The sequence below is a fragment of the Mesocricetus auratus genome, unplaced genomic scaffold (genome assembly GCF_017639785.1).
Source record: "Mesocricetus auratus isolate SY011 unplaced genomic scaffold, BCM_Maur_2.0 Super-Scaffold_100009, whole genome shotgun sequence".
NCBI lineage: Eukaryota > Metazoa > Chordata > Mammalia > Rodentia > Cricetidae > Mesocricetus > Mesocricetus auratus.
The window spans coordinates 78,792,867-78,817,413 of record NW_024429193.1 but is presented as its reverse complement, the minus strand read 5'-3'; the positions used below and the strand labels follow the sequence as shown (position 1 = coordinate 78,817,413).

The 24,547-nt window shown below is 42.7% G+C and overlaps 1 protein-coding gene across 2 annotated transcripts in view; it reads right to left on the bottom strand.

Moving 5' to 3' along the window:
* Golim4 (golgi integral membrane protein 4) overlaps positions 1 to 24,547 on the bottom strand; it is a 77,498-nt gene that overhangs the window by 17,638 nt on the left and 35,313 nt on the right. Inside the window, exons 2-9 of one of the 2 annotated variants that reach the window (XM_040752634.1) lie at positions 17,954 to 18,028; positions 16,552 to 16,601; positions 14,754 to 14,807; positions 13,612 to 13,762; positions 10,565 to 10,647; positions 9,773 to 9,856; positions 5,060 to 5,215; positions 2,162 to 2,482 (exon numbers count right to left, since the gene is read on the bottom strand). In XM_040752634.1, coding sequence (XP_040608568.1) covers positions 2,162 to 2,482; positions 5,060 to 5,215; positions 9,773 to 9,856; positions 10,565 to 10,647; positions 13,612 to 13,762; positions 14,754 to 14,807; positions 16,552 to 16,601; positions 17,954 to 18,028 — 974 coding nt within the window. The remainder of the gene's footprint in view (positions 1 to 2,161; positions 2,483 to 5,059; positions 5,216 to 9,772; positions 9,857 to 10,564; positions 10,648 to 13,611; positions 13,763 to 14,753; positions 14,808 to 16,551; positions 16,602 to 17,953; positions 18,029 to 24,547) is intronic. The other variant, XM_040752635.1, reaches the window with a different exon arrangement.

Genomic DNA, 24,547 nt, shown 5'->3' with positions numbered 1-24,547 from the left:
ACAATCTCTGTCTTTTTCTGAATGGCCTTGGCCTTCTTATAGCAGTCTTGGGGCAAGAAGGCCATCTTTCCGTGTGTTCCAGCTCAGATGGAACACAGCACAACAGAGGGAATCAGTTCTACCCTTAATTAAATGTAGGCTCATATGTTCTGAATGTGGCACTTGGTAACCAACCCCACACTAATTACCCAACTTGTGAGGCTAATGCTTTGTCTAGGAATAGTTAAAGACCCAAGGATGCTAATTAACACCAACAATGGATATGCCAGTCTCAGGCTAAGCAAAATGTCAAATCTCAGCTTATATTGGGGAAGCAGAGGAGAGAGACAGAGACACAGAGAGAGAGAGAGAGAGAGAGAGAGAGAGAGTGGGGGAGAGGACACACAGAGAGACAGAGAGATACAGAGAGAGAGACAGAGAGACAAAGAGAGACAGAGAGACAGAGACAGAGAAAGAGAGAGAGAGGACACACAGAGAGACAGAGAGACACAGAGAGAGACAGAAAGAATAAGAATATGGAGAGTGTGTGTGGAGGCCAGAGGAGAACCTAAATTGTCATTCCTTAGATGCCACCTTGTGGATCTTGGTTTTGCTTTTGTTTAAGACAGCATCTTCCATCGGCCTGGGACTTGCTGAGTTAAGGCAAGGCATGTGAGCCCCAGGAATCTCCCTGTCTCTGCCACCCCAGATCTGGGACTGAACTAGAACTTGTTGTGTTTCTGGGTTCTTGGACATTGAACCTGGGACCTCATGCTTGCAGTGTGGGCACTTTACTGACTGAGCTATCAGGCCAGTCTTAGAGAAGAGATTTTTTTTAAATAACTATGCACGGATGCAGACATAATACATTCCAATTAGAGGAAAACCAAACAGCATGTTCTTAAAATTCTGCTCCCCAGTGAGCTACATATCTTCCTTCCACTACCAACCACCCCCCAATTAAAATACACATGCTCAAATGTCAGCCACAGGACGAGGGCAGAATCGAGGACCACAAGCCTAAGGGGAGGAAGGCAGTGCCATTTGCATGCAAGGTTTGCAAGGATGTGAGGGGCAACAGCAGCGGTCTTCACACCTACTAAGGGTGACTTCACCCAGTTTCAAGTACCCGAGAATAGGAAGACAAATAAAGACAGAGTTACAAAGAAATTGTCAGCATCCATGTGCACTATTGTTGGGTGTGAGTTTGGAAGCAGTGAAGCAAAGTCCCTGGCTGCACTCAGTGTGGGCTGACACTAAGATCCTCTGAAGACACTGGCTGCTTTTGTTTGTTCTGAAGGTAGAGATGGGTCTCAGATGTCAGCGGTGAGCTGATGGGCAGTATCTGAGGAGAGACAGGCTAAGGGCACTCACTCAAGGACATGCGTGTGAGTGCTAAGTGTGTGAATGTGTAAGTGGGAGGGTATTGAGAGCTTTTGATTCATCTTTGAGAGCAATGGGGGCAGAAGCTAGCACTGTAACTGCAAGTGAATGGCCGGAAGAAGCAGGACTCTGTCACAGAAAATTAGACGTATTTCCACACTGAGATACTCCGGGTGCAACTTGGGCAGCTTCTGGGGAGGCGCCCAGTTGGGAGCTCACCTGCTGTTCTGTCAGGGATATGAAAACAAGTCTCTCATGCAACACTGACAATGGGATAGATAATACAGGTCTACGAGCAGCCATTGCTCCGATCACCAGTCACCTTTCTGAGCTATGCGGTGCCATTAGTCTTACAACAGAAAATTTAAACACAAGCAAAGAACATTCAATGAAATCTTTCAAAAAGATTGATAGAGACTGTGATTCATTAAAGGGATTCTTTCCCCCCCACCTCTCTCTCTCTCTCTCTCTCTCTCTCTCTCTCTCTCTCTCTCTCTCTCTCTCTCGTGTGTGTGTGTGTGTGTGTGTGTGTGTGTGTGTGTGTGCCCTGGACTTTCTAGTCAGGCTAGGCTAGCTGGCTAGTGAGTCCCAGGGTCCCACCTGTCTGCTTCTCCAGGGCAGGACTTGTGTCCACACCACTACATCCAGCTTTTTACACGGACTTTGGGGATAGAACTAAGGTCCTCCCGCTTGTACGTCACTGACTGAGCATCTCCACAGCCTCCTTATGTTTTTATTAGTGTCTAAAGCCAAAGCCAGCTTCCCTAGCAGAGAGAACTTGCAGCGAGTACCCATGCACCTCAGCTTGAGGGCGGCCATCCAGAAGGTGGGCTGCATCCTGTCTCTGCTGATCGCGCCACTCCCGATCCTGTTCCTCCGGTGAGGGGTCATGTTCTTCCTCTAGACGCTCCGCCTGCCCCACCTGCTCCATTTCCTCCTCTTCCAGTGCCTTCCTGTGCTCCTCCTCCACTCGATGCTCCTCTGGCTCCCTGGGCTCCACTTGGTTCTGTTCCGCTGCGGCCTGAAACCCGGCTCCCTTCTGGATGGAAGAGAAAGGCTTCTCCTCCGTCCTTCTAGGCACTGCTTCCTGGTTCTGCCACACCTCGTTATGCAGAGGCACCTAAGACAGGCACAACACAAAGAATGTCACTTTCGCCATTTCAAAAGTAGTGACATTGTTGTTTTATGACCACATTTAAGGGGCTACAGCATAAGCAACGTATCCTAGAGTTCAGAAATATACACAACCATGACTTCAAAAAGAAAACAGGTGTGACGGAGCTATTTAATTCTCACTGTGTCATTTCACCCTAAGACTAATTTAGGCAAAATTCTATCTCCGAGAATGATAAGTGACCAGGAAAGTGAAACCCACCAGCAACCATGGATCAAAAAACAAAACAAAACAAAAAACCCAAAAACTTCCCTCAAAAGCAATCTATGCAATCTACTCCAGCTTCCTTTGAACAGAAAGGAAACAAACAAGTAAAACAATAAATACCAGAAACATCACATTTACAGCTTACAAAAGTTTCTTCGAGAGGTCAACTTTCTTGTCAACAGACATTTGAAAGGGCTAGGGTAAGATTAAAGATTTAATTGAAGAGGGAATAAGTTGGTTTCTCATTCGCTTCATTAACTAGTAATTAGAGGGACTTGCATACTAACAGATATCTACTTTAGCTTAAAACAGTTTCAGCTAACCAAGACACAAAATAGTCTTTGTTACAGCAGTTCACCTGTGCCAGTGTTTGCAAGTGTTCAGATGCACAGCTGTTGATGCCGGCAGAGCAGGGGGAAGCTTGGGGTCAACCTCAGGTTGCGCCCCTCACGAGCTATTCATCTTGTGTGCTGAGACAGGGTCCTTCTTTAGGATTATCCGACTGACAAATTAGACTAGATTGGCTGGTCCATGGGCCCTACAGACCCTCTTGTCTCTGCCCTAGTATTCTAAGCACAGGCTCTAATGTTTGGCTTTTTAAATGGGGGCCAGGGATTAAACTCAGGCACATGGCAAGAATTTTGCTGAGTTATTTTTCCCAACCCCAATAAAATATTAATGTGTCTTACTACATCTCCTGTAAACCATAAGTAGTCTGTGTATTTATTTTACACTGTCAATACAGGAAACTAAGCCAAGAGAAAAAAACTACTTTAGAAAATATCTTCTCTAAAATCTGTTGAGTCATATCCATATTTTCTATAAGTTCACAACCTTTCTTTGACCTACATGAGTTAGGAAGATAAAAATACTGATAGGAAAATCTATAGTGCCTTCTCCCTCTTCTTCATCAAAAAAAAAAACCTTTACTTCCTTGGTCAGATTAATATCTTGTAATTAGATGCCTAGGGGCCCACACCACAAGCAACAGGAAATGGGACCCCTAGTCTGAAGCTAGCAGGGATATAATTATCACTCTTGAGAAAGGCAAGAGTGTAAATCATGAAGTCCGGAGAAAAGCTCTTCCGTGAAAATCTGGGAACTTCTACAGATGTACATTTTGACAAAGTCTTCTGGCAAGTTTGCCATAAAACTGCCTTGTAGAAAATATTCTCTCAGGGGCTCTAACTACTTTCAAACACCTGCCATTTGTCCCCACTCTGTCCCCGTGAGGAATGTGCCGGCAGATAACTGCTATCTCCCACTTGCAGTTGGAGCAAAGCAAACTCTGCATCATCAGATGGAGAACTGGGAGGGTTGGAAGTCAGACTAGCAGAGCACAGAATCAAATGACAGGCACGTGGTCCCCTCATGCTGTCTTAAATTTCAGATTATAAATCCCTAAGAAAGAACTGGATTGCAAGGACCCGGAGCCTGTGTGTGGAGGAATGCTCCGATGATGCTAAAAACATTCACAGGAGAAATCCATTGGTGTTGACCTCGTTATTGCCATAAGATGGCCACTTGGAAACAAGACTTCTCAAACATTTACAGCAAGCACATCACAGCCTGCATGTGAAGGTCAGGGAACACCCCTCTGCCTTCCTCCATTTGGGACCTGTGAATTAAGTTCAGGTCATTAATCTTGAGTGCCACTGAGCCACTTGGCCAGCCCAGACAAATAACTTGGAAGAATCAGTGCTAAGCAAGACCACCCTAGTGATGTTCCACTTCTGAAACATACTCAAGCCAATCTTCATTTTCACGAGGAACAAGTATAGAGTGGATCACGATCAGGTTACATGGGTAATTTTGATATGGTTTTGGCATGCTCTATATAGACCCAGCAATGTAGTGAGTTCCATTATATTAACACTGATAACAAAGTGGGCTGCCACATAATAGTCTTACACTATTCAAAACCTTTCCACATATTCAAAGGAAAGAAAAATAATCTCTCCTTCAAATCCTCACATGCCAGAGCTCCTTTAATACATGTAAATTTACATAGATACAGGCAAAGCCGGAAAAGTCTTTCCCAGTAAATGCTACAGCATTAATTATCAGTATTTTTCCCCCAGACTAGCTGATTTGGTTAGAAACACAAATCTCCAGGCCAAACCTCAAATGAACTGAATTGGAAAGTGGAGCTGTGGCTGAGAAGCCTGTTTAAACATACCCCACGGGGGATGCTAATGTATACGGAATCTAGGAATAAGCTTGATGAGAAAAGCTGGCTGTTCAGGGAGCATTTCTCCTCAGGACGGCTCCACAGGGAACAACACCTACCAGGGACCCCCAGGTCACACGCCTCACCTCTCTTAGCTCTTCTGTTGGTTTCACTCTTATGTTGGAACCTTGTGGAGTCCCACGAAGAAAGGTGACATTTCGATGCTCTTCTGTGTCAGGATTTCGAAAGCTCGGAATCCTGTTCAGAGTGTCCTTTAGTTGTTTATATTCTGCAACTTGAGTCTGCATATAGATGGCACAGTTGAAAGAAAATTGCACAATGTGATGAGAAAAAAGCCAACATTCATAGATTAATCCATCAGAGGGGCTCTTAGGTTCACTGGAGGAGTAGAAAAACATGAAACCCGAGTTTGTTAGAAAAGGTGCAGGGTCCTCCATGCACTAGGTCTTCCTCTTTGGTCATGCTTGACCATTTCTGAGCACATGCAAATTAGAACCAGAATTAAGAGACGGACAATATATCCAAGACATGTTAGTTTCCCAGGCTACGTGAGTCAAAATAAGAACTACTATAAACATCACTAATAAAGGACAGCTATGTAATCAATGTTTTATTGTATCAGAAATCGACTTACATGTTTATTCAAATTGAGACCCATTAACAGTATTCCTGAATTATAACTTTCAATGGAATATATCTATGTATGTATCTGTCTATGTATGTATCATCTATCTATGTATCTATATATCTATGTATCTATATATGTATCTATCTATCTATGTTTACCCTCTTCTCATCTATGTATCTATATGTGTATCTATCTATCTATGTTTACCCTCTTCTCATCTATGTATCTATATGTGTATCTATCTATCTATGTTTACCCTCTTCTCATCTATGTATCTATGTATGTATGTATCTATCTATCTGTGTATGTATGTATGTATGTATCTATCTATCTATCTGTGTATGTGTGTATCTATCTATCTGTGTATGTATGTATGTATCTGTGTATGTGTGTATGTATGTATGTATGTATCTATCTATCTGTCTATGTTTACTCTCTTCTCCTCAGTTGATTTATGCTAAAATCAGGTCCTTTACTTGCTACTTTCTATACCATGCTCTGCAGCAGCAGAGAACAGGGAAATAGGGGGAAATGAAACTGGGTTTTCAGTCATCAATTCTGCATGTCCTTTGACTTAAAGTGACAAAGGCGGCGTGTGAGTATAGGACGAGTGTAGGACTGGAAGGATCTGATGTAGAAGCTTCTGCGTATGCTTGATGTGGGAGGTACAGGGTGTGTGCCTTTTGTTTCTAACAAGGAGCTAGAAAGGTAGAAAATAAGTCAATAACTTTAACAAAATTAGTAGACACTGCATATCCACATTTCATGGACAGTGTCGCTCTTATCCTAAAACGAGAATTACTGTGTAAATCAACACTTACATAGAACTCTTGTTCTTCCATGCTTACGGAGAAGAACTGTCTTACTTCTTGTGTGTTGTTGGAAGCATATATGATAGGCATACAGGGTATGTACAGATGTATACACGTGTGCATGCGTGTGTGTCGAGGCCCAAGGCCTATCAGGTGGTTTCCCCTACTGCTATTCATCTTTAGTGTTTTAAGACAAGGCCTCTCATAACCCTGAAGCTTACTGGTTCTGTTAGGATGGCTGGCCAATGCCTCAAAGGATCCACCTGTCTCCAGACAACTCATAGTTGGAATTATAAGCTTATGGTTCCGAATCTTGCCTTTCTCTGTGGGGTTTGGGGCCACGATTGCATGGCAAGCACTATCCTGATGGAGCCGTCTCCCCAGCTCTGTTTTGTCTCTTCTAGATTTCAAAAACGAGGATGTCAGCTGGCTAAATATGCATCAGGGGAGTACTCTCCTATAGTTTGTACAAAAGTGGAACGTGTAGCTGCCAGTGGCCTTACCTCAGAATCAATCAGAACATCTAGGAATCAACTTTGGAGAACTAAGCCAAACAAATGGCATCCACACAGTAATGCGGAGGGGTGTACAAAATTCAACTCTATGCTTTCTTTTTTTCTTCCTCTAAGGTAATATCTCTCAACCTGAGGGTTGTGGCCCCTTTGGAGGTTGAACCTTTCACAGGGGTCACCTAAAATCATTTTCATATCAGATATTTACATTATGATTCATAACAGTAGCAACAATCCATTTATGGAGTAACAATGGAAATAATCCTGTGGTTGGGGTCACCACAATAAGAGGGTCTGGATTAAGGGAAGCATTAGGAAGGCCAAGAAACACTGCTCCAAGGTGTGCAATGCACGATGGTAGTCAAGTTGTGGTTTTGATATCAGTGTATATTAAGGATCATAATTGTGTGTGTGTGTGTGTGTGTGAGTGTGTGTGTGTGTGTGACTGCATGTCATGGAATGTCTGTCTGTGGATATCAGTGAACTTTTCTTCCACATCTAATGGATTCTGGGGATCAAGCTCTGGTTAAAAGGCTTGTGTGGCAAGGATTTTATCCACCGAACCATCCTTAAGCCCTAGATTATGAAGATTAAATAAAAATTTCAACTATATTTAAGAATCACCCTGCCTAGAAAGAATCTCATAAGAGGATTTTGCATACGAGATGTAGAAGCCAGAAACAGCAATTGTCCCTCCCTTGGAGATGTGGATAAGTTGTGACATGACGTTATTTACTGAATGTGTGTACCCTTTAGAAAGTGTATATCTGAAGTTTAGTCTCTTTAGTGCTGACAGCAGAAAGTTGATATATTAGAAGGTGCTCAGGTTCTGAGAGTGGAATCCTCGTAAATGAAGCTAGCGTTGTCATAAAAGGAATCCTGGGAGCATCCCCAGATCCCCAGTCTCTTTCCATCACATGACAATACAAGGAGGCAGGAGTCATAACCCAGAGGAGAGTCCTCCTAGGAGTCTGAATGTAGTAATCTGAACTCCTAGCTTCTGGAACCATGACAAATTTGTTACGTCTAAGCCGCCAGTCAACGGTATTTTGTTACATCAGTTCAAATTAATAGAAACATACAGTTCTAATTAAGGAAATTAAGGGATACAGTAGTTACAGTGTAAGCATTGAGATAAAACAAGCAAACAAACAGAAAAACAAACAAACAAAAACCCTGAAAAGTAAGAACTTTGGGCACCCTCCAATCAAAATGCCTGAAGTTACAAAAGCAGTTAAACATGGTAAATAATGAAATAGAAAACTATATTTATTTATTTTTGTGTGTATGAAATTATTTTTTATTGTAAATTTCTTTCTGGGCTGGTGGGCAGGTGGATTCCTGGGGGTACTGGAATCATTGAGTTCCAGAACAGTGACAGACTGTCTCAGAGTGGAGGATGTCCTGAGGAATGACACTTGAGGCGGACCCTCTGGCTTCCACTGACGCGTGTGTGTCCACAAACTTGTGATACCAGTAACAGCAAGTTCCATGGTTGGCTCAGTAATACCACTAACGTGCTTAGTTAAGAACTTGGTTTGGGTCACTAAACCAACCATTGTAATTCTATTTCTGTACATTTTCAGATTGTTGCTTATTGTAATGTTTGTGGCTATTGCCATACAGTGTTCAAATCAGCTTACTCCTTTTTGCTCTGTGAACCTCCTATAAAATAATACCTGACAAGTTTTATGAAGAAGACTTGCAATGCAAGTCTCTAGAGTCAACCCATTAATACACAGATAAAAATCATCATGGGCAACAGAGTAGTACAGAGACATCTACCTGACAAAGGTCCCAAGGACGGTGGCTCACAAGGCCCTACTCCTAGCGGAGCAAGCTATGGGCAGCCAGGAGAAAGATAATCATTTTTGTCTGTGAGTGTGGCCACAGTTAGGTTTCCAGTGCTCCAGTCTGTGGCTCCACACCTGTGCACATGTGGGGGGGGGGGGTGGGCTGGGAGCTAATGGGAACTTGAGGGGGAAATGGTGGGCAAATGTCATCATCCATTGTATACATGTGTGAAATTATCACAGACTCACTTAAAGTATTAAAGAAAAAATTAATGTGAGAGCATACTAAGAAAATTAGAAAACAAAATGAATTCTTTGCATGTTAGAAAAACATCCCTGGTCCTCTAAATGCAAAAAGTGAGTCTTTGAAATAGGTCTAAGCCCAATGTGTTAACTATAGATAATTTTATGAAGCAAAAAGCGAGTGACTTGGCCACTCACTCCTACTGCTTTGGCTCTCAAGCTGTAAAGTCTTCATTTAGAAATCACCCACCAGGTTCTCCATAGCTTCTATTTGATTGCTTATCCGTTTAATAGACATATACCAGGAACATGGCTTACGCCAGGGCCTACTCTAGTCTCTGGCCAAGTGCAGATACGACCCTTGCTTTTACCTTTTTCACCGGCCCTTCTGCTCTCCTGTAATATGAACAGCCCTGTCTTACTCTTGTGCCACGAAGGGTATACACATACAGACTGGGATGCTGGGAATAAGGTCAGGAGCAAAGACAAGATCTGGGTCTGAGTTATCAGATAGTTGCCATCGCACAAGCCTAGATCTGGGATCTTTACTAAGATGGGACACAGGCCAGAGAGGTGCAAAAGACCACATTCCCAGGCCATGCTGTGTTAAGTGTCAGGACCCCTGACTACAGGATGTGGGAGAGGCAGAAACAGCCATGTACAAAAAGCAGCAACAAGTTTATTTAGTAGTCTCTTCAGTGACTTGGAAAAGCATGCATTGTCCCCGAGATTAGGAGTGCGGTCAGAAGTAACTCTGAAGACTGTGTGGTGGAAAACTCCATGCATAAAGGAATTTAGAAATAGTAAGCAGACCTTAACAGGACCCAACAGAGGCTGCTTCCCTCCTAACCTGTGCAGCAGACAGTGCACTCTTGTGGTCTTCCAGAGTCACTAAAAGCCGTTCGTGCTCGGAGAGTAAATTCTTATGCTGTTGCTACACAAAAAAGAAGTTTACATGTTGAGCTAAATTAATGTCACAAAACAAAATTCTTTGGTGTGGCCACCCAAATGTTATTTGCTTGTTGTTTGGAGCAATATTTGTTAGGTTTAAAAATTCCTGGAGAGAAGTACGATTTATGGGCTATTCTAAAATCTATCAAAAGTGCTACCCAGATAAATCTTTCATTAGTAGTCAGCTTTGGTAAATAAAATCCATCTTAAAGTGTAATCATTCACCAAAAGAATGAGTTCAGTGTTGATGCAGATAGTCAGAGGTCCTAGGCCACCTTTAGTTTGTGATGCCAATGTGGCAAACGTCTATCCCAGGTATGCAAAGCCCATGACAGTTGTCTGGGTTTGCAAAGCAGATCAACTAGGGAATGCATTTTAAAAATGAAAAAAAAACTTTATTTTTAAATTTTAATTTTGTGTGTGTGTGTGTGTGTTGGTTGCCATCACGGGGTATGCATGTGAGTGCAGTGTTCACACAGGACAGACAAGGACACTGGATTCCTTGGAGCTGGAGATATAGGTGGCTGTGAGGTAGGGTACCGGGAGCCAAACGTGGTTCCTCTGCATGAGCATCAAGCACTCGTAATCTCTGAGCCACGTTTCCAGCTTCCAGGAATGACTTTTGAAGCCATTCTGAAAATAAGAGACATTCCTTATTTTCCTCAGAGCCAAATGTCCGGTTTTGCCTTACCTTGACATCTTGAAGCTGTGTGTGAATGTCTTGGTGTGCTTTTCTTAGTTGTTTATTCTCTTCTCTCAAATTATATACAGTTTCTGTTTTATAAGAAGAACAGTCATGCATAAATACTAGGAACTCTCTAGTTTCATATGCCATTACTTAAGACCGGAAAGTGTATTTAAGGATGTGTCATAACTTTTACCGGTAAAATAACCCAAATCAATAAAAGACTGTATTATATCGGCACACAGCATGGGTTCAAAGACTCATTGTAAAATGACCTGGTTCACTGGCTTAAGCCTGTAGAAACAGGCAGTCATTATATATTAAGTCAACAATTTCAATCACACAGGCATTGGAAAAGAAACACTTCTGTTAATGAATGAGTCCTCGGGACTATCTGTAATGGGCAGGTGCTGTCTGATTTGAGGACCTTCACGGACGAAAGGTAGCTATGAACAGAACAGACCTTATTTCTCATAGCATGAATACTTTTCACATCCCCTCACAGGGTACTTTAACTAGAGACAATAGAAACCCCACTAAACTGATGATAACCTGTAATTCTTCTTACGCCTATCATTGAGTTCTTGATTAATTTAACTTCGACTCTGAGTAGGTCTTTTTGGAGCTAAAATGAGTGTGTGGAGTCAGAGGTCCCAAATCCTTCCCTCCAAGCTCTGTTCAGTTATCAGCTTCCTCTTGCAAATTCCAGAGCTACCACTTTAGTTTTAGAAATTCTACCTTTCCATGTGTTTTATAAGTTAAGTGCTTTCAAATGTACAAAGTAAGTCATCTTTTTTAAAAATAAATCGCCTATATAGTCTTTTCCATATTTGAGTACTCATCAGTGTTTAAAATGGATCTGACAATATTAGGCCAATGATTGCAAGGCAATACACAAATAACGCAAGGGAAACTGGATACTGGCAGGGTGATTATGTAACTTATTTTGGAAGAGGCAATGGCTGTGAAAAAGAAAGGGGGCATGATTAATACATGAGCCTGGAGAGCAGGCATTAAATAAATCCGGACTGCCCCAGACAAACTGTCCCTACGCAGGGATGCCTTGGCCACAAACTGTCCCCACGCAGGGATGCCTCTGCCCCAGACAAACTGTCCCCACGAAGGGATGCCTCAGCCGCAGACAAGGCTCCGTCTCTGCAGGGTATGCTAAGGTTTAAAGGAGAGTTTTCTGTCCCCTTGCCTCACCATAGCAGGTACAGTTTTACTTTCTTATTGTCCCTTCTTGACTCCGGGGCACACGATTTATGATACATTTAGGGGAAAAATATTAAGAACAAAGTAGGATCGAGCCTTCACATCATAGTAGATTTTCCCAGAAGTCAAAACAGGACACCGCTGGCCGCCTCCCAAGGACCTTTAGAGTACCGCAGGCTTCATGGGGTTTGTAACACTAGAAATACCTAAACTTGACCAGCTAGATCTGAATTTCAGTTCGCTCATTTATTGGCAGTGGCTTCCATGCCTTCACCCGGCTTCTGCCGAAAAGCTTTGCTCAGCAGCCTCCAGGTCTTCATATGCTCAGTAAAACAAGGCACCTGGCTGCCTGCCTCCAGGTTCCTGACGAGAATTCAGTAAAACCATCCACTGAAGGATTTCACCGGTCCTAATACATTGCAGAGGTGTGTTGTCAGCTATTATATTCACAACCATCAAGAGCAATTATCTACATTTCCATGCTGTCAGAGAGAAAGGGGGAGGTGTAGACACTCTCCTTGTGCCACATTAAGCTACCCAAAATTGCCAGCACTTACGGCCCCTAGCCACCACTGCCCTTCATTGATCACAGAATGCTTTACCTTTATTGCCTAAGCCTTTTGCCCAGAGCCACATCTTATTTCCACTTCTGCTGCTGCAATAAAATACCCTCACTAACCACGGAAGGTCTCACCCTCGCTGGGAGTGGATGGGGGGCATGAGAGGATGGGAGAGAGAGGGAACTGGGATTGGTGTGTAAAATAAGATTGTTTCTAAATAAAACAAAAATCCTCAATCAAACAAACAAAATACCTTGAATAAAGCAGGGGGAGAAAAGGTTTCCTTTACTTCATAGAGCCAGGCTATGGCCCACCCCTGAGGGAATTCAGAGGCAGGAACTTGGGATATCCGGTCACATTGTATCCATAGTCAAGTAGAGAGGAAGTAGAGAGGGAGGGAGAACTATACTCAGCTCCCTTGATCATTTTCATTCAGTCCAGGACTTAACCCATGAAATGATGCTGTCCACACTCAGGTTGAGCCATCCCCTCTCAGCTAACCCAAGTAAGAAAAAACATCACAGGCACACTCACGTGCAACCTATTCTTCTTAGGTGATTTCAGCTCGTTTCCAGGGGACAATTAACAGCAGTCATTGCGGTAACGCAGTTATCCCAATCAGACATGGGTACAGAGAAAAGTGTCCATCACAGTGTCAAGGGTTGTTTCTATACTTTCTTTCAGATCCTTTTGAGAAACTTCTTCCAAAAGTTGATTCTATAAGTGTGGTGTTTCGATTTCTAGCTCTCCTAACTGGAGTGCACGTATGTGTGTGCCTGTGTGTGACAAGCTCCCTAAGGCTTCCTGCCTTTCCACTTTTGTCCTGGGTGCAAAGTTCTGAGGCTGATATACCTTAGAAATCAGAATCACATGTACGTGTTTTCCTATCTTCTGTAGCTCTGATTTCTTCTATATGGGCTACTAAAATTTTACTATATATGAATCTTGCTTCAGAAACAGTGAGAAAGAGGATGGAGAGATGCTTCAGAGTTTGAGGACACTTACTGCTCTTCCAGAGGATCCTGGTTCAATTCTAAGCACATCTGTAACTCCACTTCTGAGGGATCTAATGCCCCCTAAGGGCCTCCAGAGACATGAGGCACACCATGGTGTACATACAGACATGCAGGAAAACCCCGTATAAATAAAACAAAAACTAAAGCAATAAAACAAAACCAATGGATTATGAATAGGAGAGGCTGACTACTAAAGTTAACTGTACTACAGAATGCAGGGACCTTAAGGCGGCCCAGCTTCGGCGTGGGCTCTATCAAATACCTTTCAGCTTAGACAGTTCTTGTTCCTTTTCTTGCTGGAGCTGTAGGTATCTCTGTTTGTGGTCATTGAATGTTCTGCTGAAGTCTTCCCCTTGCTTGCGATGCTCCTCTTCCAAGTCACTGTGCTGTTTCTTCAGCTCCTCATGCTGACTCTGCAAGGTGAACACTTGAGTAAGGGCATGCTCTCTAGGGCACACAGAGTCTGCTCCTTGGCTGCACGGCCGCTCTGTCTCTCAGCAGAGAATCAATGAAGGAGTGAGCGCAGCTAAGGCTGGGTCCTGCTTGTTCCTTTCACTTCCTTCACATTTCAGGGAGACCACGGGAAAACACGAATCTCCCCGTCATTTTGAGCGTCAATAAGAGTAAGAAGCATAAGAGGTGGGAAGGGGTATGTGTGGGAGCGGGAGGAGACGTGAGGGTATTCCCTGGATTTAAATTACGGTAGAAACAAGGTAAAGGTAACAGGAAACTTAACCCTAGCCACTTTGAGTATGTTTTCTATTGAACAAGCAAGATCAAGGCTCCATAGTATTCATGGGAGGATTCAGGGCAACTTGAAGCTAAGCTACCCAAATCTGCTTAAGACTCTGAATGGCATAGTATTTGTACATATCCACCACCATGCTTTCAATCATTTCAAGATGGCTTGTGCTACCTAGTTCACTATAAATACTAGTGACAGCAATGCCAAAGAAATAATGGCAAGAAAAGGTCTAAGGCCCCAGGAAGGAAGATACTTAATTAATAAAGTGTGTTCTTGTAGTAGACAAAACTACATCTCCTAAACGTCAGCAAAACAGAGGAAGCTCTGGAGTTGTACACACTCCAGTCTTATAAGATAAGAGAAAAACCACCATGAGAGACCAAGCAAACAAAGAACTCGAAAGATACCAAAGAGAACAACATTTAAAAAGTAGGTAACCAGAGAGCCCAATTATTACATAAGAAAATGGGCAATACAGTAGCCTCTTTTTTGCATAAAGGTAAAAATCATCTTGAGGCCCTAAAACTAGAGACAATTTTTAACCAACTATGACTATATGAAGTCAACTTCCTTCGCTTTTGTTACATTAAAGATGGTTAATTAGTTCAAATAGTTCCTTCTCCTTTCTTTGTTCATATAGGACAGTTTAGGTTACTTACTTTCAGCATCTGATGCTGGACATTCAATGCACTGTATCTGCTATTGGAATCTTGCTGTAAATAAAAGAAAATCAAATCAACAAAAGATAGCTCATCTGGGTCTTTTGTCGAAGACAGCTTCACTTGCTTAATCAAAGATTTTCAGTTTTGCTTTGTAAGGTAACATAAGTTCCTTGACAGAGACAGTATATCTTTAGAGCCATCTCCTTTATTTATTTATGTATTTATTTTTTATTTAACATTGTATCGAGATTGTACTCAGGGCCTCGCACATACTAGACAATCACTTTACCACTGGGTCACCCCCTAAGAACTCCTATTTCTTTATTTAACAGCAGAAACGAGGATTCAATTTTCTCCTGGGTTTGTTAGATTTTACTAATGCAAAGACAGACAAGAAGGGATTCCTAACACGATGAGTTGATAGGACTCAGAAAAAGTTTGGCTCTCTTTCTCATAATCTAAACAAGCCTGGAGGCCCACACACACTGAACTTCTGAAAGTCACTGTGTCCGGCTAACACAGAGTTTAGCACCCGGGAAGGCAGGACGGTGGGGCGTACACCAATTGACAGCAGGCCTCGCAAACTCAGCATGCCTTAGGAGGACAAAGACGGTTCTTCCCTCAACTTCAGTGTGCATTCACATAATCTTCATTTCACCATCAGGGCGAGAGACTGGAGCCGGAGTGAGTCCTGTGCACAGCCGCACAGGAATGGAGCTTGAGCGTCCATGTTCAGGATCATCCCTCAGTCTAAGGGAGCAGATGTCCACACAGGCCTCCCAGCTCCAACCGTCAGCACACTGAAGACACCTGGAGTGTCCTGTCTGCCTTCATCCCCTAGGCTCATTCATCTCTGTACAGCACAACCCTGCGGTGCTCTGTCACCACACAGGTGCACACCTGTGTTTTCTTTTCACAGCTCCTAAAATAAGCTACAGTTTTGCTCTATCATCTCATCCGCTGACCTTTTCTTTCTTTCTTTCTTTCTTTCTTTCTTTCTTTCTTTCTTTCTTTCTTTCTTTCTTTCTTGTTTGTAAGGAAATTGCATTACAAAATATACAGTCGTTTGCACACAGGTTTGGTTGGGGCTTCTAAATAAGGGTTGAAAGCTGAAAGCCTCTCCCAGGACTGACTTTCTCAGTTTTGAAATCCCTAAACACTAATGTTTTATTCAGCTAACACGCATACATTTTTTTCTAGTATAAGAGAAAAACTGGCTTCTCTCCAGTGAATTTTAACATTAAAATATTTTTAAATGCCAACGTCATTTGCTGTGTCCATAATTCATTCTTCAGATACTGGCAAACGTCAACTCTAAGGCAGGTCTCCTGTTTGATAGTATTTTGTAAAGGCAAATGGAAGTCTTTGCATGTCATAGAAATGACCCTCCCTGCTGGCCACAGTAGCACATTCCTGTGATCCCAGCACCAAAGAAGTAGAGGCTCAGGAGTTCAAAGCCACACTCAGTTACACAGTGATTCTGAGGCCTCTTGGGGATAAGAAAACCTGTCTCCAAACTCCAGAAGCAAACCAAGCAACCAAACAAGGCCTTTACTTCATATGACACAGTGAGGTCACCTCAGTTTCTCACTAATCACCATCAGTGTGTCAAGATGCAAGAAGAAGTAAGTCTAAAATGAACAATGCTTAAAGTTTTCCTCTTGTTTTTTTTAACAAAAACGTATGTCCAACCTACAATGCTAGTGATCGACAGAATAACATTTTTCACTAATATTTTTGTCTCTCTCAAGGTTCATGAAAAGAAACGGAAAGCCCAAACAGAGCAAAGCCTTACCCTTCCTTTGTTTAGCGTTTCTTGTGCTTCTAACTTGTAAACAAGGAAATCTAGAAAGGATGAAAATGCAGAAAAAGTAGTAAGTTAATTCATTTTAAAATCTTTAAACATCTCAGGAAAAAAGTTATGCTTTACTCAGACTTGCACAAATGTTTTCAGTTGAAATCAATGTATGTATTTCGCTTTCCCCCTCAAAGCTTTTGGCAAACAGATGACAAAGCATGCCGTCTTCCACTTTGCCTTCTATCTGCGAAACCGGCATCACCAGAGTTCATGTTTTAATCAAGTGCCGGAGAGCACATTACAGTATCTCTGTGAAAAACAGCCTTTGAAACTAAGGCGGGAGCTGCATTTGGAGACAACGGTGATTTATCGTTACCCACTAGAGGGCACACTACATTCCATCAGGAATTGAAAAGACAGACAATCAAGCCATCTTAGCCATCTTCAATGCTCTGAAAACTTTATTATCCACTAGATGGCTCTATAAAATCACTCTGCAGTGGAAGACAGGGCAAAGATAAGTCTCAAAGCATTTCTCAGAATTCTGTTCAACCCAAGAGTCAGGAGAGTGTTGCAGGGTATCCAGGACCCACCACTGCCCCTGTCCTTCTATTCCACAAAGAGAGCCAAGAGCTTAAATTTCCAGATTGGTCACAAAACGTGAATAAATGAATAAGTAAAAAATAAGAATGCAGACAACTTTCAGGAGCTAGATACTGGACTGTATGCTTTCTTTTAAAAGGTATGATAAAATTCAACAGCAATGCCAGTGTTACTTAATTTCTGACTGAACAACTATGTCAGTAAAATTTTTCATGAAATAATAATATCTGCTTCATTCAAAAGAGTCCAGGTAGTGGGTCAACTCACTATGTTACAGATGTAAGATGGAGTGTATGAAAAATGTTATGTTCTGAACAACACATGTTTTCTCAAACCCCAACTGTGGGCAGAGGTTTGATGCGTTAGAAATATACCAATGTCATATAGAAGGGAAGTTGTATGCCAATGTATGACCTTCATGAAGGCTGCAGAAACAGAATGAAAGCTCCTAAATCCCCTCTTGAGCCTCTAATGCAGAGGGTTCCCTATGGGACTGAAGGAAGTAAAGATCTTTGAGATGATAAAGCTCACACATCTTCCACTTACTATCTGACTTGAACTCCCAAAGGAGACGAAAGGGCTACTTCCCCGTCACTGAGCCTATGTAAAATATCTGCACCATGCCTAACACATTGATTAACAGCTTTTTTTCTACCAACCTACGGCGTTGGCTTCAGGTTGATTGAAAAACAACTTAGAAGAAAAAGAACAAAACCAAAAAGCATCATAGGTCATGTCCATGTTGCATCAAATAAGGGTGGGGAAAGCCAGAGGGCACAAGCTAACATTGTCTTACCTTCCTTTGCTTTCTTGTGTTCAAGCCTTTCTTTTTGCAAAGACTTCTCTAATCTTGACCTGTGTTCATACACAACTGGAAGAGAAAGAGTTAAATTTGTCAGACAACTGAAAGGTCCAGAATGAAATTAACAGCAATTTTACACACATGAACGAGTATAGGGCCCACACTCAATTAGGGTAACTGTATAAAGCTTCACATCTGGAGTAAAGAATAAACAGGTAGATGTATTCAAACTTCCAGATTCTGTGCAAGTAATATACACAATAAATACACATGCCATTGGACGCAGTTCTGGAGGACTCCCTAGCAAACGGTGATATGTCAGTGAGCCAGCATTTTTTTCCTCTGCTGCCTCTTAACAATGTCATTATGTCTCTCTAGGAGGCCCGCCACATGGCTTCCCAGGCAACTGTGTCACTTGCAAGACTTCAGTCACAGTCCACACAACAGTTGCGCCCTCATACGCATCCCTTGCTATCACTTTCCTCTGGGCATCCCTTATCTGCACATGAAGAGCATTTCCCCTGGGTATCCCTTATCTGCAAAGTCAGTGTGCCCTGCATCTCAAGCCAAAGCAAGTGCTACGGACGTCAGCGCACCACCACGATTCCACCAAGAGGAGAATCATCCTCGTCCTTCCCATTGGAGCCAACACGTGAAAGAAACACAATGAAAAGGGGATGGAGAGTCTCCCCAAAGACCCTATGGTAGTGCCCACAAAGAAAGAGTCGGGTTCACTATCCCTGAGAGCAAATCGATGTCCATCCTGGAAGGTCCTCCTGCCTTCTCTGCTCTCTGCTCATTCATACACTATGAAGAAGTCAGAGGAACTATGAGAGTGTGGAAGAAGACAGCCTTGTGGAGGGGACAATGCTCACCACAGCTCTTGCTACACTGGTGGATTCATATCTGTAGGAAGCAGAAGCTGCAAGTGAGAGACACTTCACCTCGGAAGGAATGAAATACGTATTACAATAGACTAGTCAGACATAACAACCAACAAACCAATGCCACGTGTGTAGTAGTTATAAGCTATTGAAAATTTCAGGGGCGTTTTATTTTGTTTGAATTCACAGAGGAGCCTGAGAAACCACCAAATGTGTCTAGGACTCTATCTGGGAACAGAAGCCTCACCTGCAGAGTGGTTTGGACAGGCAGTGAGGGCTGAGAAGAGGATAAACTCAACTTCAAATGCATCTTCCAACTCCTGTTTGTCCAGTGTTATGTCAACTATGATCTCATTCTCCATCGAGCTAAGCCAATTCAGTTACTCCATTCTTTGATGAGACCCCAGCACTCCCTGGCTATACACAATTCCATCATTTTGGTCAACGGCTGTCGATATACAACACAAGAACTGGCCGCACACAAACAGCAGCTGCCAAAGTTGTCAGCATCCCAGCAACTCCCCTCCGCTTTCTCCTGCCATGACCCCTTGCTGCTTACGGGACTGCTTGTTCCTCGGCCCGTTCTCAGTCACGGCTTCCTGTTCCCAGTGACCGATGCTGCTGCTCTCCTTCCTCTGTGGCCTCGATTTATACTAAAAGCCCCACCCTGAGTGGTTTCTGGGACCAGAAAGGCAGGGAAAAGGTAAACGCTGCAGTAGTAATTATGATATGCATATTGTTTATCCATTGGCAATGACATTGGCTTATTTCTTTTTTGCCTGAAAAATTCCCTGGAAGAGATGGCAAGAAAGCATTTTCAGTTCATTAGAATCTGGAAGCGTATTTTTCCATAAAAATTCATTGGCAGTAAAGATAGACCAGATAGAGTCCTTTTAAAAAATGCAATCACTATTATACACATACATACTTATAAACACACACACACACACACTTTTTCTTTCCTCGTGTATGTTTAAGATTTTGAGCCAGTGATTTATCTAGTGGCTTTATTGTTTCTGTTAGAAGAAAGATTGCTAATCAATCCTTGTCACCTGTCTCTATTTTTCTATTTATATTCTGAAGTCAAGGGCATCAGTCAAGATGAACTAAAGCTACACAATGACATATAATGGATATTTTCACAGCTTCAAGCCAAGGCTAGTGGGGGGCTCTTTAATCTGATGCACAGGAATAAGATGTGAAAGGTAAGAACTCACGAAAAATAAAAAAATAAATAAAACTCTGCAATACTCATCTCCTCCCAGGTTTGTTGAAGGATGGTGTAATATTTTCCATGCAGCATAGAATGGAAAGAGGGCTCACTTCCACTTAAAAAAAAGGAAAGGAAAGGAAAACTTTTTAGGAGTTTAAATCAACATGCGAGCTTCCGTAGCCATTTGGCATTTAAACACTGTCTTTCATCTACAAGTCACAAAAGAAATGCAGTGGACATTGGCTCTGGGTGGAAGGCTATTCTCAGTTCAGACTAAAATGCTCCAACTCACAATTGAGGAGCCCCTCCTGCCAGGGTGGGAGAGCTGGCTCAGGGGTTAAGAGCTCCTGTTGCTCTTACAGAGGACCCAGGTTTGGTCACCAGCACCCTCATGATGGTTGACAGCCATCAGTAACTCCAGTTCCAGGGATCAGGAGGTCTCTTTGACCACCTTAGGTTCAGAGGCCTATGGTCCACAGATGCACATACACACAAAATACTCCGACACAGAAAATAGATAAATATTCAAAAATTTTCAAAGAATGCAACAGTTAAAAAATCCTTCAGAAAGCACTCCTGGATGTCTTACCTTCTTAAACCAAGGAAGAGAAAACGCTTCTTTGGCAGAACTAACAATAGCCCATGGTTTTTTTTATTCCTACCCCACCCCCAACCCCTTCAGATCTTACTATAGTATAACCTACTTTTCCAAAACTTGGTTAAGAGTCACGCAGTTCAACTGGTGGAATAATTAAGGTTAGTCAGTGATCACATTTTAAAAGGATAAATTTGTTAGTTCAAAACCTGTGGCTATAGAAAAGACAGCCAGGTAACAAGAAAGAATTGGGTGAATAAATTCAAAACAGTACACACAGATCTCGGAACAGAATGTTTTAAAGGCTTCTGGGTAATTTTAGGACTAAAATCGGGCATTTGTGATAATCTGTGTTGAGTGTGTGTTTTATACACTTTTCTATGTGTTTGAGTGCACACGAGCATGTAGGGAAAAGAGAGACATCAGCCGTCTCCCTTGATAGCTCTCCGTCTTGTTTCTTGAGGTAGGACCTGGTCTGGCTGGTCAAATGAACACGCGGGATGCCCCAGTGTCAGATTACAGATGTGCTGCACTGCCCCTGGCTCTTTCTGTGTGTGCTGGGGACTGAACATAAGCTGTCATGTTTGTGCAGCAGGCACCTCACCAACCAAGCTCTCTCCCCAGCCCAGTGACGATAGTCTATGAGAACCACTTTGACCTGTAGTACTAACTCACTGTAATGGGGTGGAGGCCAACCGCAGAGTCTTTCTCTATGGAGCAGAAGACAGTGATTCCATATGAAATGGCATTATAGATGCATTTTTCTGTTATATTTTCTTCTTGCTTTAGTCATTTAATTCATCCCAATTTGAGGGTGAGTATAGAAAATCTTAGTAAATCCGCATCAGACAATAAAGGAACAGAGGCCATAACTGCTACCATGTGGTCCTCACACCGGATCTTTCTTCCGGCTCCCAGGAGAGGGAGAAGGAACCACTAAAGCACTTGGTAAGGTCTGTTCTCCTGGTTCCTCTTTCAAACGACCCCTACCCTGATATGTCAAGCATTTTCCTTTCAGTGCATTCGAGTGTGTTCTGCTTTAGCTTGAATTTTGAGTGTGTTCCAAGATCCCTGTGCTAAAGGCCCAGTCTGCATGAAGGAAGCGGAACCATCTGCAGGGTAGGCCTAGAGGAGGGGGTTCCTTGGTCACTGGAGTATCCTGTGACCGTGATTTCTATTGCCAAACATCAGGGCCAAGCATTACAGACTGAAACGTTCAAGACTTCCAGCCAAAACAAACCTTTATTCTAGATAAGTTAATTGTCTCAGGTGTTTGTTCTGGTGGCAGGAAACTAACACCCATATCTTCCATTACCACCTTTCCTGCTTGCTTTGTAATCTAGACTTTCATTTCATTATTATCATGCAGGGTGGACCACAGCTTTTGTGAGGTAATGCGTGTGAGCATAGGCTGTTGGCTGATACAACTGCCCTTTGATTGCCCATGCTCATCAGTGATACCTTTCATCCATGCTCCTGTAGGTAGTTCCGATTATCTCACTGGACCACTGAGCTCAGCTGAGACCGTCATCAACATTCTAGCACAGAGTGGGAAAGGGGCTGATGAGTGCTCACTACTGAGGAGCTGTGAACAGTTGGTGGCTTCTAAGGAAGGGACAGTGAGTTTTCTTTAAGTCTGCAGCGCTGGGTAGATCAGGTACAGTCAAGGGGACAGTCCTGTGCCTATGAATATATGGGTAGCATAAACTCAAGTTGGTTGGTAATGTAAAAAAGAAAAGAAAGATAAGTTTAGGACGGATCTGAGGGGAGTTACGTGCAGAAGTGAGGACGAACATGATCAAAGCATATGTATAAAGTTATCAAAAATAATAAAAATAGTTTCAATGCTATCCCCATTAAAATCCCAGCACAATTCTTCACAGACCTTGAAAGAACAATAATCAATTTTGTATGGAAAAACAAAAGACCCAGGATAGCCAAAACAACCCTGTTCAACAAGGCAACGTCCGGAGGCATCACTATCCCTGACCTCAAACTCTATTATAGAGCTATAGTCCTGAAAACAGTTTGGTATTGGCACAAAAATAGACAGGCAGACCAATGGAATCGAATTGAAAATCCGGGTATTAACCCACACACGTACGAACATCTGATCTTTGACAAAGAAGCTAAAAATATACAATGGAATAAAGAAAGCATCTTCAACAAATGGTGCTGGCATAATTGGAGACTGGCATGTAGAAAAATGCGGATCGATCCATGTTTATCGCCATGCACAAAACTTAAGTCCAAATGGATCAAAGACCTCAACATAAATCCAGCCACACTGAACCTCTTAGAAGAGAAAGTGGGTGGTACCCTTGAAAGAATTGGTACAGGAGACAGCTTCCTGAACATAACACCAGTAGCACAGACAGTGAGATCAACAATTAATAAATGGGACCTACTGAAACTGAGAAGCTTCTGTAAGGCAAAGGACACAGTCAGCAAGACAAAAAGGCAGCCCACAGAATGGGAAAAAATATTCACTAATCCCACATCTGACAGAGGGTTGATCTCCAAAATTTACAAAGAACTCAAGAAGCAAGTCTCCAAAACAGCAAAGGACCCAATTAAGAAGTGGGCTGCAGAACTAAATAGAGAGTTTTCAATAGAGGAGTCTAAAATGGCTGAGAGGCACTTGAGAAAGTGCTCAACATCCTTAGCCATCCGGGAAATGCAAATCAAAGCAACTCTGAGATACCATCTCACTCCTGTCAGAATGGCTAAAATCAAAAACACCAATGACAATTTATGCTGGAGAGGATGTGGTGAAAGGGGGACACTCCTCCATTGCTGGTGGGAGTGCCAACTGGTTCAGCCACTTTGGAAATCAGTATGGAGATTCCTCAGAAAAATGGGAATAAACCTACCACAAGACCCAGCAACTGCACTCTTAGGCATATATCCAAAAGATGCCCATTCATATAACAAAGATGTCTGTTCCACTATGTTCATAGCAGCTTTATTTGTAATAGCCAGAACTTGGAAGCAACCTAGATGTCCCTCACCCGAAGAATGGATAGAGAAAATGTGGTACATCTACACAATGGAGTACTATTCAGCAGAAAAAAATAATGGAATCATGAGATTCGCAGGCAAATGGATGACACTAGAAGAAACCATCCTGAGTGAGGTAACCCAGTCACAAAAAGAGAAACATGGCATGTACTCTCTCATATATGGATTTTAGACATAGATCTGGGGAGTGCCAGCCTACAATCCTATTGCCAGAGAGTCTGGGAAACAGAAACTTCATTTACTGGCTGGTTAAGTACTGAGCTGAACTCAAGAAAGCCAGTATCAGAGAGGGAGGACTGATGATCAAAGGGATTAAGACTGGGCTGGTTGAACCCCCAGAAACAGCTGACCAGACAAAGGTTAACTCTTGAATCCCAGGCATCAGCCTGGGAATCCAGCATGGGACTGATCAAGACACCCTGAATCTGGGTGTCAGTGAGGAGGCCTAGGGAATCTACTGAGCCTTGGACAGCAGATCAGTACCCATCCCAACTATACACACGGTCTCTGGACTCCCATAGAACAATGTGAGGTGCACTCTCACCCTGAACTCTTGGGGAAGGGTCTAGGCCCTGCCCTATATGAAATGACAGACTATGGACACCCCCATGGAGGGCCTCACCCTCCCTGGGAGAATGAGGGGATAACGGGGGGGAATGGGGGGAGGGCACGGGAGGAGGGGAGGGAAAGGGAGAGGGACCTCGTACTGACTTGTGAAGCAACCTTGTTTCTTATCTAAATTTAAAATGGAAAATAAAGAAAATATTAATAAAAATAGTTTTCAAAAAGGAAATCAATCCAGGCAGCAAGTAGGTAATTACCAAATATTTCTATTTATAAAAAGTTGACGAGCAAGCAAATAATAGTCATGGTCT